We start from the raw sequence: 15,307 nt of genomic DNA on the forward strand, positions 1-15,307 counted from the left end.
TAATACAAACACACACTGGAACTCAAACACGTGAACACTAACAAACTTGCGTTATTTGCCTGCTTGTATAAATGCAGCTCTCAAACCAGCCTGCTTTTTTCCCCCTGGATTCAAAGAATGACTAAATAGCAATTCCAGACAATTAGGTTTTAATTTAATGGAGTTTTTTAGTATATTGTCGTTAGAAGTCAGGGCTGTGGAGTCGGTAAGTCAAAGTTCTGACTCTGATTTCAAGTGCTGTATTTTATCACACTCCAGCTCCGACTTCTTTATGAAAAATGACCACGAATTGGTAATACATTTATTATAGTAAAATGGTAATGTTGGGCTTTTTCTCACCATCATGTAAGTAATAAGGCTATTTAGATCTGTAAAGCATATTTATGGGAATGCAATTTTTGAACAAATAACTTCTAAATTCCTATAAGTAAATATGCTGTGCATTTAATAACTAAAAAACACGTAGTAGTTTTAAGAAATCTATACATTTGTCATCAGAAGGTTAGAAAAGCTATATATGTACAGTATATTCTGAAAATGCAGAAAATCATTTGTAAGTCTAAATTGGAATAAATAAATAAACATTTAAAAGTGTAGTTGCTATATTCAGTGCTTGTCATAAAAGGGTTGTCTGGGAATAAATAACTTTTTACAGGTGCCCACAGCCTGCATCTGCTATGAAAATAATTATACTTAACTTGCTGTTCCTGTGAGTTACTTGCTGGAAAAAACCCTTTAATGCAGTCTTCTTATTCTGTCTAGCAGTTGTGAGGCATACGCATTGGTGAACTACAATGTCTGCTCCTTAGAACTTTACTACTGAACATGTGCAACACAGTTTCAGGCATTGTAACTAATGGCATAGTATAAGGACAAGAGAGAACACCACTAGAACAACCTGCCTATATTTGGGGTCTTAGATTTATAGAGCATAAAATATATTTGTGACAAAACTTTTTAAAATGCCTATGAAAGTTAATAAATTAATCATACAATACTAAGAGCGAATATTTTTTAAGCTTGAGTTAGAGTCGATACATTTCTATCAGTTCCATTTCTGACTCTGACCCAAAACTATGTTCGACTTCATTCGACTTCATGACTCCAACTCCACAGAAAGTATTTAAATCTTTTCTATACCTGTTATGTAAATAAATTTCTCCAATTGTTTGTTTTATAAAACTTTATACTGTGCATACATCCTGTATTTTAGCTGTTTATTTTATTTATACATAATAATCATATTGTGTTTTATTATTTTCTAGGGAGACAAGGGCATGACTGGTGCCATGGGACTTAAGGGCCCATCTGGAAGACCAGGGTCTACTGGGCCACCTGGGCCACCAGGACCAGGTAAAATGGACAAATAAAATACCACATAAACTGCAAATCCCCAAAATATTTTATAATTATTATCATCATTTTATTTTTATTCTGTGCAGCAATAAAGATCTGGATGAACCATGAGACAATCAGAGTCAAACAACAAAGAATCACATAGAAAATATTGCCACAATACAACAAAAAACATATGAATTCTAATTATGCCCATATAATAAATATAGTAAATAGAAATTTTTAAAAAGGTTGGCAAATGTACTGCAAATGTAAATATGTAAATACATTAGCACATGTTAGATGTAAAAAGTTCATTTACCACCCCAATCTGATTTGCTGTCTGTGATTATGCTTCTCTATTTTTATAGTACAGATGGTACAATTAATACTTTGCAATTGTTCCTAAATATGAATTCTTTCTTTCTCAGGGCAACTAGTTGTTGGACCAAAAGGAGAGCGAGGACTTCCGGGACCTCCAGGGAGATGTCATTGCAAACATCCTCAGTCTGTGATCGATGAATCATTAAATGGTTATAACTATGCCAAGGTAATACTGTATTGAATACCATAACAAGGCTCAGTCAGGCATGCTGTGAACATAGACACGCCATACATCAGTACATGTACAGCAGAGGAAGACATCGAGCACTGCAGAATAATAAAAAAGCCCAAATGGCTGCATCAAGAGTGATCCCATAATTATATACATACCACATTGCCATTTGGGATTTTTTGGTATATAAAAGGTATTACATATAAATGATAGCTCCACAGACATATAATACAGACTATTCTCGCCTCCATATGATGTATTTAAAATTTATTAGTGTGCCCGGTTTATTTAAGCTCTTTTTGCCAAGTCAATAGTATAATAATATTGGGTTATTATCTTCCTTTTCATGTACCCCAGATTTTTCTGGTGAACAGTCAGGAGGAGCTAGACAGGTTGGATATAGAGAATGCACTAGTATTTCGTAAGGATCGAAGATCCCTGTATTTCAAAGATACGAATGGGTGGTTCCCTGTACAGGTAAGAGACTAATGTTTTGGATATACAATGTCCTCTGTCCCATTGCACAGCTGAAAGATCCCACCACCACCACTGTAAAAGAAGCCTCAGAGGCGAGCAGCAGTTAGTGATTGCTGTGGATGGTAGAGAGAGGGAAAGTGAGCGGATATGAAAATGACACAAGGGGCAGAACAAGGTACCACTTGGAACCGAACCCGAGTTCGGGAAATATTTTTTTACAGTACAAATTTATTTATGAAGTTATTACGTGAAGTCCCGCGAGACTTCGCAAAGCAATAACTTCGGCTCATCGGAGACAATACATTCTAATACTGTACGGAGCTCCAGCTCCGTACAGTATTGGAAGAAAGTTTTATCGGAATCGACTTCGGATGTTTCATCCGAAGTTAATTCACTAATCCCTAATGAACACCAAAATTATGCAAAACTTTTATGTAATTATGTGATCAGGATCTTGGATAAACATTCACAGTAATACATCAGTAGTACTGCAGATATGGAATCCAGATCACAATTTTTTTGCACAGGAGTCCTCTCCATTACGCTAGCACAGCACAGAAGTCCGGACTGTGTATTTCTTTGCATCTTTAATTGTTAACAGCATGTGGAATGGGAGCAGTAGGGAACTAAAAAATGGCGATCAGGACTCCTTATGTGTATTACTACTCAAGTATTACTGCCGATAGTAGTCCACAATTGTGGTGACAGATTCACTTCACTACTATACAGCAGAAAAAGCTTTAATAGATGTCAGGGTAGTGAAAATATTTGATTGTGATTATTTGCAATTTATTTTTCAGTTAACATCTACCCTATCTGATGCCAGTGGCAACTGTGGAGATGGTATAGTCCAGCCAGGAGAGGAATGTGATGATGGCAATCAGATTGTCACTGACAGCTGTATAGGTAAGTGCAATGAGTTGATAGGGGCAGAATATATTTCCAGGCAGGAAGTGAGTATATCATACACGGGCAAATTTAAAAATATTGCTCGTACGGACCTCTTGTTTTATGGATGTAGCCCCATAGTGATCAGCTGATTGCTGAATTAAGCTACTGGCACCTGTATATTTCACTGCAGAGGAAATATAGTTTCATGGTTGACATGGGTGAGTCCTAGTAGTATAACAGATGATGTATAGCAGTGCTTCTCCAGCTGTGAAACAGGCCTCAGGAGTGAGGGGCCTCCTAGACTTGGTGAGGTGCAGAAGGTAGTTTTGACAGAAGTGATCATAAGCTGCACAGTCCTCACTCTGGCTGTTGCAATCTCTGATTTAAAAGCATAACTTTCATTATTTTTCACTATGCAAAGAAGGCAAATACAGTGGTCCCTAAAGTTACAATATTGATTGGTTCCAGGATGACCATTGTATGTTGAAACCATTGAAAGTTGAGTAATCGGTTCCAAAGCCCCAAAATGTCATCCAAGATGAGAGAAAATTAAGATTCAAGAAAAATAAGCAGATAACTAAGGCAGATCCTCACATATAACAGTCAGGAACAGCTGCTAACTAGCCACTAATACAGCTATTTTATCAGAGAAGTCTCCTTGATTGGTTGGATTTGAGTCTCAGGCATTGTATGTTGAGTCTAGTTTCAACTTACGATGGCCCAGAAAAGACCATTGTATGTTCAAAATATTGTATCCTGAGGCCATTGTATCTTGAGTGATCACATTAATAGGCAAATCAAACAATATTTGACATGTTAACATGGACTTCAACCATGGATAGTCAGGCCCAGGCACTACCTTGTTGTGTCTAGTGAAGCCCAAGTAAAAAAAGGTTGACAAGACATGATGTACCGGTATATTAATAATGTGCAAGTTATCCTTATCCATCACATTTTAGGTAATGTTAAATCAATTCCACTTTAATCATCTATTTTTGGAGCAAATACAAAACAAAGTAATTCAGTTAAGCATGGATAGTAGGGTATTATGAGTCTCAATCGGTGTATTGCCTATCCTTAGGCCCCTTTCACACGGGGGATTATCCCGCCGGATGCGATGCGTGAGTTGAACGCATTGCACCCGCACTGAATACCGACCCATTCATTTCTATGTGGCTGTTCACATGAGCGGTGATTTTCACGCATCACTTGTGCGTTGCGTGAAAATCGCAGCATGCTCTATATTCTGCGTTTTTCACACAACGCAGGCCCCATAGAAGTGAATGGGGTTGCGTGAAAATCGCAAGCATCCGCAAGCAAGTGCGGATGCGGTGCGATTTTCACGCACGGTTGCTAGGAGACGATCGGGATGGGGACCCGATCATTATTATTTTCCCTTATAACAGCGGTGGGGAACCATTTTGCTGCCAAGGGCCATTTGGATATTTGTAACATCATTCGGGGGCCATACAAAATTCTCAATAAAAATTTTTTACTGCTGTATTTGGTCAAACATATAATTGACTTAGGGATAAGTTACAGAAATTGCACTTCAATTAAAATAATCTAGAGGGCTGTATTTTTGCAGCACAAAATAGCGCCTGCACTATATATATACAGTATATTACATACAATACAGGCGCCATATTGACCACACATAGCAGTCTAATTTTTAAGTTCAGAATGTTACTTATTTGACATTAATGGCAGGAAGCTAAACCCAGGGGGTCCAGAGAGGGGTTCACCCAGCTTTCACTCTCCCTGCCTCTTTCTTCGCAACTGTCCCTGCCTTTGTCCCTTTCTCAGCAAAATATCTGCCCCCACCTCCATCAGCCTGAAATCAGCCTCCTATCAGACCCCCCAGGCCTACATCAGCCTCAGATCAGACTCCCATCAGACCTCTAAGCCTCAGATTAGACCCCAATCAGACCCTTCCTAGCTTCAGATCAGACTCCCATCAGACCCCCAGCCTCAGACCAGACCCGGATCAGACGCCCAGCCTCAGATCAGCCCCCATCAGACCCCCCAGGGTCAGATCAGCCCCTATAAGACCCCCCAGCCTCAGATCAGACCTTCATAATACCCTCCCTAGCCTCAGATCAGCCCCCATCAGACCCTCCCCAGCCTCAGATCAGCCCCCATCAGCCCCCCTAGTCTCAGATCAGACCCCTATCAAACCCCAGCCTCAGATCAGACACCCCCAGCCTCAGATCAGACCCTCCCAAGCCTCAGATCAGACCCCCATCAGACCCTCCCCACCCTCCTTTAGCCTCAGATCAGCCCCAATCAGACATCAGATCAGATACTGTATTTAAGATAAACAAATAAACTTACCTCTCCAGCTCCGTACGGCGCTGCCTCTTGGCAGATTCACTTACCCTCCCTGTTCTTCTTCCTGCCGCACTATATTGTCACCTCACACCGCACAGCGTCAGGTCATAGTGCACGTCTACGTGCACTGCGTCCTGACGCTGGATGTGTCAGGACACAGTGTGGGGCTGAAAGAAGACCAGGGAAGGTGAGGACAGCCAGTGCAGTGCTGTTCTCACCTTCCTGTGCCTCCCGTATGCTAATGACCGCTTCCATAATGGAAGGGGTCATAAGCATTTTCACATTATGTTCTGGCAGGGGGCCGGGGGCCACATGAAATGATACCGTGGGCCGCATACGGCCCTCGGGCCGGAGGTTCCCCACCCCTGCCTTATAGCATGGTTATAAGGGAAAATAATAGCATTCTGAATACAGAATGCATAGTAAAATAGCGCTGGAGGGGTTAAAAAAAAATTAAAAATTATTTAACTCACCTTAATCCACTTGCATCTCGTCTGTCTCCTTCTTTGCTGAACAGGACCTGTGGTGAGTATTCATTCCAGGAACAGGACCTGTGGTGATGTCACTCCGGTCATCACATGATCCATCACATGATCTTTTTCCATGGTGATGGGTCATGTGATGGATCATGTGATGACCGGAGTGACGTCACCACAGGTCCTGGAATGAATGCTCACCACAGGTCCTGTTCAGCAAAGAAGGAGACAGACGAGATGCCGGCAGCGCCAGCAAGTGGATTAAGGTAAGTTAAAAATTTTTATTATTATTTTTAACCCCCCCAGCGCTATTTTACTATGCATTCTGTATTCAGAATGCTATTATTTTCCCTTATAACCATGTTATAAGGGAAAATAATACAATCTACAGAACACCGATCCCAAGCCCGAACTTCTGTGAAGAAGTTCGGGTTTGGGTACCAAACATGCGTGATTTTTCTCACGCGAGTGCAAAACGCATTACAATGTTTTGCACAATGTTTTGCACTCGCGCGGAAAAATCGCGGGTGTTCCCGTAACGCACCCGCACATTTTCCCGCAACGCCCGTCTGAAAGAGGCCTAAGACATTTTGATCCAGATTTTGTGCAGTAATCAAAGTCATTTGTGTTTATAGTTTGTATGGTGAATTATTTGCTTGCTCAAATTGTTTTTTTCATACTGTATATCATTTATTGGCAGATAATTGTAGTACTTGAGCTATTTGAATTGATGCTAAAGGGGTTTTCTGGGCTCCAAATATTGATAACCTATCTTCAGGATAGGTCATCAATCCCAGATCGGTGGGAGTCTGACACCTGGCAGTCCCATCGATTAGCTGTTTCCTATAGCCTCTGGCACCAGAAGTAGAATTTTTAAATGGAGCCAAAAGCACTGCTCTGGTCAAAGTGTAGTGGCTTTGCCAGCTTACTGCAGTCAGCTCCATGAGCATGGGTCATCAATATCTGGAGCCTGGAAAACCTTTTTAAGTGATTTTCATTGTGATTTATGTATAAGCATGAACATCTATACATGTACGGTATTTCCTTTGCAGTTCTGCCATTGTAAAGTGTATTTAAACTTTCATGCACATTTTTCAATTGTTAGAAACACCACAATAATACTTTTTGTGATACACAGTACTTTATTTATTGATTTTTATCATTTTAGAAGCAAAAGAGGCCACCAAAGTTCAGGCCTTTCTGAAGCACTCTTCACTGCAGCACACAGAATCAATACACAATTTAAAATTGTGCTAAAGTGCATTGTGGGGACTGCCGTGCATGCACACAGGAGTCCTCTCCATTATGCTAGCACAGCACAGAAGTCCGGACTTTTTTTTGTTCAGAGCTGAACCCAGACATCCTCTTTTTCACCCAGGCAGCCCCTCTGAGATGAGCATCAGGGCATTTCATGCTCCAATGCTCTCCGTTGCCCTGCGATGTATTGCGCAAGGCATGTATGTGATTCCTCCTCTGAAGCCTAGTATGGCACATTGGTGACAGAGGATTCAGTGGAGGGTACAGACAGGAGCAGTGATGCGTGCTCCTGCCAGTACAGCATTCACTGCAGCACATATTGTAGAAATCAGAACCGGTACACCACATATATGGCTACATTTGTATGGATTCTGCAGCAGCAGGGGGCCACTTTTACATGTAAAACAATAAAATCAATAAATAACGTATATTATAAAAATGATTATTAGTGCATTTCTAACAATTTAAAAAACATTTCTTCAAAGATTAGGTACACTTTAATCTTCATAATTGAGCCTTTAATTTTTTCTATCAAACACATCTTATAATAACAGCAAACACACATTTCTTAATGACAGCAAATTGCGGGTGAAGTGAGTGAGGCTAGCCAGGGTTGTTTCCATGTCACACCTGTCTCCAGTAGTTTATACAATTTAGGCTTCTTTCTATCCTTTCTAATGAAAAAAAAAACTTCACATCAATGAAACTTTTGCAAACTGAATTGTTTAAACAAAGATTTTCAATAATTTAAGACCAAACATTTTTTTAATTAAAATTCTAATTGTCTCTGTACTTTTAACAAAAGTTGCATAAATAAATAGTACAGGAATATAAGAAACTTTAAATAGGTAAATTGCATCAGAGAAAAATGCTTTCTCCTCCACACTCCTTCTTAAATATTCACTCAATCTGAATTCTCTTCTACATTCATATAGGATGGATAATCAGCTCATTACATGTAACCCATAGAACTTTATAATAGCGAATAGTGAGTTTTCCTATCTCACCTCAGAGCTTTAGTCACATAAATACGGGTAGGTACTTCTCTATGATGTCCTATATAGTGCTGCTGTGGCTTCTGAGAAAGAGTTAGGGAGAAGAATCTTTTCCATGTGCTGTGTATGGGAGACATTATAGTAACTGGTCTCCACCCACTAGGTCAGGGGCAATGGACAATAGAGAAATCACCTTCTAACCAAGCTGGAACCAGTCCTGTACATCACATGGACCCAGAGCTCTTCCCATTCATTGCTCCAATTGCTCGGCTAGATTTTTTTCAACCTGGAAGTTCAGGGCGGCGTTTTCTTTATTAGAGGTTCAGTCCTTTTTTGCCATACTTCCCGCTGTCTCACCTGTCATAATCCCAGCATTTTCTGCCACACTGCCCACTGCTGTCTCCGCCAGATGGGGCAGGCGCCTACCTGCCAGACGCGTCCTAGGGCCACACTGCCTCCGTGCTCCATCCCATGCTGGCATCCCATAGAGGCCCACCGCTTCCTGTCATTTATTTTTCCAGGGGCACGTGCTTCCTGCCTCCCAGCATGACCCCTGGGTGGGTTTGCAAGTTTAAATAACAGCTTCCACTCATAGGAAGTTGCCTGAGCATTGAGTTACTAACAGTAATAGCAAAGGTTTTCTGTTCTAATCTTCTGTATTTGACCCAGCCTGTTTGGCCATTTTGTTTGCCTGCCGCCTGCATCGACTACTGGACCTGTCTGACACTGAGCCTCTCTGATCCTCTGTACCATGCTACTACCTGGCTTGCCTCTGACCACGCTTCAGCTTCTGCCTTGCACAGTCATCATCATCATCATTATCATTATCATCAGCTGCCTTTACTCCAGTCTTCTCTGCAATATCACTTCTCACCACAGTGTGTGTGCTATTGGACTCAGCTCACACTAACTACGGTTCTAACCGCAGGTTGAGCTATTGGAGCGTTACCTGTTGTCTGACTCTGTGAGACTTGGTTGACACAGAGAATCCACACTATCTCTGGTTTGACCAGTGGGTCCCACCCACTTGTCATAACACACAGCTTGCAACAGAAGATCTGGCTTATGACAGTTGAAAGATGGAAAGGAGCTTGTGTGTAGTGTTGATAGCGAATATTCTAATCACAAATTTTTATCGCGAATATTGTCACTTCGAGAATTCATGAATATCTAGAATATAGTGCTATATCTTCGTAATCGCAAATATTCTTGATTTTTTTTCATCAGTATCCATGATCCCTCACTGCTTCTTGCTTGTGGGCCAGTGAGAAGGCTGCAATATCTTTGACTTTAGGAGTAGTGTTGATTCCGAATTTTTGCAGATTTTTGCAATCAAGAAAATAATGACTGGAGACCACGAATTCGCAAATATATGACGAATATTCACCCAAATATGCGCAAGATATCGCAAATTCGAATATTGCCCCTGCCGCTCATCACTGCTTGTGTGTCCACCTCATCAATGTTAATGGGATGGACCGAGAAATAAGGAAAAGGACAAACAGAAGATGGTGCTTTACAATGGCTATACTGAATTTCTAATTACATGCAATTACAAAAGTATTCAGATACAGGTGGTGGTTTGAAAAATTTAGAATATTGTTTGTGGGACGACCCCTGTAATATCTGCATCTGTACATTACAGTTCTTCAAATCTGTTTATTAGACCCAATGTGCCTTAGTAAAGCATATTTAGCACATTAAAAAAATTTTTTATCATCATATCTTGCCTTCTGTATTCTACTGCCATACAGAAAGTCCACTATAGGGTACATCTAAGTACAGAAAGATATAACACAGACATCCACAGGATAGATGGCAAATGTCCCACTGATGGGATGCTCACCAGTCATGTGTGAATGGAGTGTGTGGTGCACATATAGGATCCTGAGATCTCCGTTCTTGTGATTGTGGGGTCTTACAACTGGGGCCCTCACCAATCATATATATACCACCCATCCATTATTGTTAATGGGGAAACCCTTAAGTGTTAATAGGCAAGTACAATCTGTTGGGTAAAGTGATTATTGCCAAAATAAATCTCTTAAAACAACTTTGTTATAATATCAACCTCAACTAACCCATGAATAACCAGCTGTAAGATATCAGTGTCACCAAAGATAGCATATACGCATGACATTTGCAAAAGACACCATCCCTCCACATGATATATTACTGCAATACCATGTAACAGTGTCACTGCCAGTATTTCTGAGCAGGAGGATGTAGACACTGCGGAGACACCCGTTCACAATCTTCTAAACTTCTCTATCTCTGAATGATGCAGAGGAAAATAGTCTGGAAAGATGGCTAAAATTAGATGTATGGAGTCTGATGTGTTCAGCCAAGGTAAAAAAAAATCCTAAAAGAAGGATGATAATTCTGTTATACTTAGAAATAAGTGCTGCTACAGGTATCTAAGTGACCGTTTCTCCCCGTTTCTCTGTTGGAACAACATGCACATCTGACCAAGCTAGCTGTAGAGGATGAGGCTCATTTCACCCAATACGTAAAGCTGGCCGTATATGTCATGACGGGGAGTGGAGAAAACCCCCCACCGTGCAATGCCAGTGGCTGCAATGCCAGATAGCAGGGAACAGGGAGCAGGTCACCTCCTAGTGCAACCCTGAACTCTCCCTAGACTCCTAACGCATGAGCTGCCTCAGAAGGTAAGGGGGCTCATGCTCACCAACCTTAGACCCTGCTATCCCTGCAAAGCCCTAGGCCTAATGACAGGGCAGAGACCACCCATTCATCCTACACCACGGATGAATGGTGTCTCCAGAAACCCAGTAGCAAACAGGATGCAAGACCATGGGCTAAACAATACGGCAGGTAAGTAAAAGCAACATAACAATGCTATCCACACTTACCTGCCGCAGCCGTGATGAAAGGGGGCTCCAAGCTGGAAAACCCACAGTCTTCGCTTAAACCCCTCTGGGAAAGCACGCCCCTTCCGGAGCCACATACCACAATCAAACCTCCAAGCAAAACCCACACCATAACTACACCAGGTGGGGGGAGGAATGACAGAAACACACCGGAGGGGACAACAGACAGAGCAAGGTAAACAAAATAACAAATAGGGATAGCTCACACAGACATAATCATTCAGCCAGGGAGCAGAGCTCCTACACAGACTGAAGCAACATCAAACTGACCTTCAGGCTCCACCACACCAACATATAAGGAGGCCTGAGGTCACACCCACCACACCTACCAAGCACACCTTAACCCCGTGCACACCAAAGCAGGGAAAGGAAACATCCTTAAAGGGAAAGCGCACACACATGCATATCAACAAGTTGCCACCGGCAACCAGCATGCGCGGCGAAAGTTTCACGGCACACACCAAAGGCCGTGACAGTATATTAGTAAATCTGTAAGAGCAGAGACCACATCTTGGTATTTTTGTTCTACACATTTTACGAGTTTTCTGTTTTGTTGTGATGAACAGTTTTGCACAAGTTAAGGAAGTACAGCCATATTGGTTTTAATTCTCTAATCGGGAAACTAGGCTCTGTAATAAAACATAAAAATGACAACAAATTATTTTATATCACAGCTTGTACAATGTCAATGATAATGTAATTTTTTACCCCCCCTAGAATGTAAGCGTGCCTACTGTGGTGATGGCTACCGACAAGAAGGGGTAGAGGAATGTGATGGCAAAGATTTTGGCTATCAGTCATGCAGAACATATCTCCCAGGGTACGCAAAGATATTACTAATCTTTCTATTGTGAGGTTAAACTGATGTTTACTTCCTAAGCAGTTGGATAGATTTATAATTGTTAGTTATAAGATGATCAATAGCCGTTTTTATATCCTGTTGCTGTGTCTACCATCACTGCCTCAATGCATCCAGGGTTCACTGTGGCTTTCAGAATATGTGGCCATCCAGGGCCACTGTGCAGCGCATGGCCGGTATGTCTACACCTTTCATCATTTTTTGGCATCAACCACTTGTGGCCCCCTGATCTCTGGTTTGGTTTGCCTGGTGGTAAAGTCCGATACTGCAGTCAACCACATCCATCCCAGAAATCAATATAGACAGCATAAGATACCACAGCATAGCCACAACTGATATATAGACATCTATGTTCTGTGTTTTATGGGAATTTTTGGAGCTCTTTATTTTGTTTTCAATTATATCCATTTTCTGCTAATGTTTTTTTTTTCTTTTCTCCTTCCAATAGATCTTATGGACAACTGCGATGCACAGCTTATTGCTACATTGACTCTACACAGTGTCGATATTTCACGTGAGATAGAAGTGGAAAGGATAGAATGATTTGCGATGTCACACATACATCCGGTGCTATCGTACTAGAAATCAACAAGACTGAGCAAAATGCTAAACTTAAAGTCTGAGCGAAAGAATAATCTGCTGCTGATGGCTTTATAAGAATCGTAACAATTATGTCTGATTGAAAGAACTTGGACCACTGCATTCTGTCTTAATAGACCATGCCAAACAATACCTGCCAGCGAAGTTTGTTCACAGGAAAGTCACTGACAGGACAAACTGCTGGGACAGCAAATGTCACTTATTGGGAATATTACATTAATAAGACAACATTACCTCGACTTAGCACTGTTATATGCGGAAACTAGACTTTTTTATTTAATTTTTTTTCTGCCAACTGTAATTATGAAAACCGAGCATACTCTCTTGTTTTTAAAGAATACTAACCTCTTAACACTAACGATAATAATAATGTGAAAATGGAACGTACTGTATAGACTTTGTCAATTAGAATTGTAGAAAAATAAAAAAGTGGGGTTCCTCTTTCTATGGTGCACATAGACAGGAAATGAGAATATGAGGAATGAGATTACCGGGAAGGAAGGCTGCATGGAGCCGAGAATCAGGGCCTTGCCGTTTCATGTGGTCAAGTTGGACAAAAGGTTGTAGACCAAAGACTCAAAAGTTTTGTAATCCAGAAACTATGCTGATGTTAGCAGCTTCTTAACCCATATAATAACAAACCCCCCCTACATTTATAGAGTGAATAAGTGAAGCCGCTGAGACAGCGGTTATGAATCATATTGCAGAATATAAATGTTAACTGCTAGCAAAGAATATGAAATATTTAGGTGGATGAAATATTTTGTAACTAATTATATGTATATAAGCATTAGTACCCAGAAAATAATTCTAACTACAGTATCCCTTCTTGCTGCTTTAAAATAGTTGCATAGTATTAACAATATAATTCAGCCAATTGTTATCATATTTATTTTGCGCTTCTATTTTTTTGCTTCTCCATTTTCTATATGTGTCTTGGTACTCCAGTCATTCACGTTTTCTTTTTATGTTTTTGTATTTCACACGTTCTGCAGTGTTCTAGTGTTGTCATGGTCTTGTATAATGTCAGACAGTCTTGGTTCCGTGTCTGTTTGGCAGGTTCCAAATATCCCTGTATTGTGCGTATGCTGTGTTACTGCTATTGTTGTACATGGTGCCTGTTCAATGAACATTTATTTATTCAGTATTACAAGGTTTGACTTGACTGAAGAGCTCCAGACTGTTATACGTAGACTTCAAAACTATTTCTAACCCCTGCCTGATCTCACCACATATGGATCCCTTTACAGAATCTGAGGTTATACACTTCAAAGGAGCAGGTGAAGAATTACCGTGCATGTTTTTACTGATTTGGTTACAGCATCTAAACAACCAAATAAAAAAGTAATGAAAGAAGATGCATTAATAAGTGTAGTGTTTGTATGCATTTATGTTATTGTATGAACTGGAATCTTCTTTACATGCATGCCCTTGACCTTGGAACTCCCAAAGAAAATAAAGCAAGCTGCCGTCTGCTGAATCAATCTCATTTGTGTCTAATACATACCATGCTATATTACATGTAGGGCCACCGTGAGAAATATATTGGACCACCATTCAGGCATACCCAAGATCTCAATCCAATCAAACATTTTAGGATGGGCAGAAAAAAAAAAATCCATGATCTAAGGCTAACTTCTTTGAGAAAAACACAACTGGATTCCTTCAAAGGTCTTTGTATGTCTAAATGGGTCAGAATATTTTGGCAGCATGAAAGGGCCTTACACAATATTAGGCAAGTGGTTGTAGTGTTGTGACTGGTCAGTTTATCCTACAGATATGTAATAAATGCTTCAAATGGATAATAAAGCTTCATGGTGTAAGCTACTGAGCACCCCTTAGAGGTGGCTGCAACCAGAATGTTATTACACTGACAAAAAAATAAAAATGCACCCAGATGGAAATGTCGGATTGCTGCAAAACTCAGCATGCAGTTATGTCTCAGGCAGATATGTAAATTATTACTGGTGTGGTCTGATTAGATACTGGGCCTTGTCACAAAAGGGTGTATGAGTGCTTCCGCCGCTGCCCTATGAAAAAGCTCTCAGAGGCTACTTTTAGGTAAGTGTACCTGTTAGTGAGAGATAGTTAACTGATAGACACGCCTCTACAACGCAAAGACATTTAGCCCAGTTGACATTGAGAGGGGGTACACCATTTGACTAGGAGAATCAGGATGGTCGTTTCAATGAATTGCCTGCCATCTAGGCTGTTCTGACCTAGCTGTTAGGAGGTGTTGGGAGCAGTGGTTACATGAGGGCACACACATACAGGCCCTGGACGGCCTAGACAGACCACCAGTTGACAAGCACAAGCCATCCAGACACAAGTGGCACTTCATTACATACCCCTGTCTGTCCAGGACCATTTCTAGGCATTCAGCAGAGGAAAATTTGGTGTCATGATGGCCATTACATGTCCTGACATTGACAGCCAGCCACTGCAGCCTTTGTTTGCTATGGACTGGAACCGTATTGTCTTTAGAAATTAATCCAGCTTTTGTTTGGGGATCCAACGATGGTAGGGATCGAGTATGGAGGTATCATGCCCCAGCTGCTGGTGTGTAGGAGTAATACAAGAGACACTAACAGCTCATCGATATGTGCAGGACATCCTGTGGCCACATGTGTTGCCTCTAA

The 15,307-nt window shown here is 41.0% G+C and overlaps 1 protein-coding gene across 1 annotated transcript in view; it reads left to right on the forward strand.

Moving 5' to 3' along the window:
* The window catches only part of COLQ (collagen like tail subunit of asymmetric acetylcholinesterase), a 116,787-nt gene extending 102,697 nt beyond the window's left edge, over positions 1 to 14,090 (forward strand). The window contains exons 12-17 of the mRNA XM_040433564.1: positions 1,266 to 1,353; positions 1,767 to 1,885; positions 2,249 to 2,368; positions 3,169 to 3,274; positions 11,927 to 12,029; positions 12,517 to 14,090. Of these exons, the coding sequence (XP_040289498.1) occupies positions 1,266 to 1,353; positions 1,767 to 1,885; positions 2,249 to 2,368; positions 3,169 to 3,274; positions 11,927 to 12,029; positions 12,517 to 12,586 (606 nt within the window). The 3' untranslated portion in view covers positions 12,587 to 14,090. The remainder of the gene's footprint in view (positions 1 to 1,265; positions 1,354 to 1,766; positions 1,886 to 2,248; positions 2,369 to 3,168; positions 3,275 to 11,926; positions 12,030 to 12,516) is intronic.
* Positions 14,091 to 15,307: the final 1,217 nt, after the last annotated feature.

This window comes from Bufo bufo, chromosome 5 (genome assembly GCF_905171765.1).
Source record: "Bufo bufo chromosome 5, aBufBuf1.1, whole genome shotgun sequence".
Taxonomy (NCBI): Eukaryota; Metazoa; Chordata; class Amphibia; order Anura; family Bufonidae; genus Bufo; species Bufo bufo.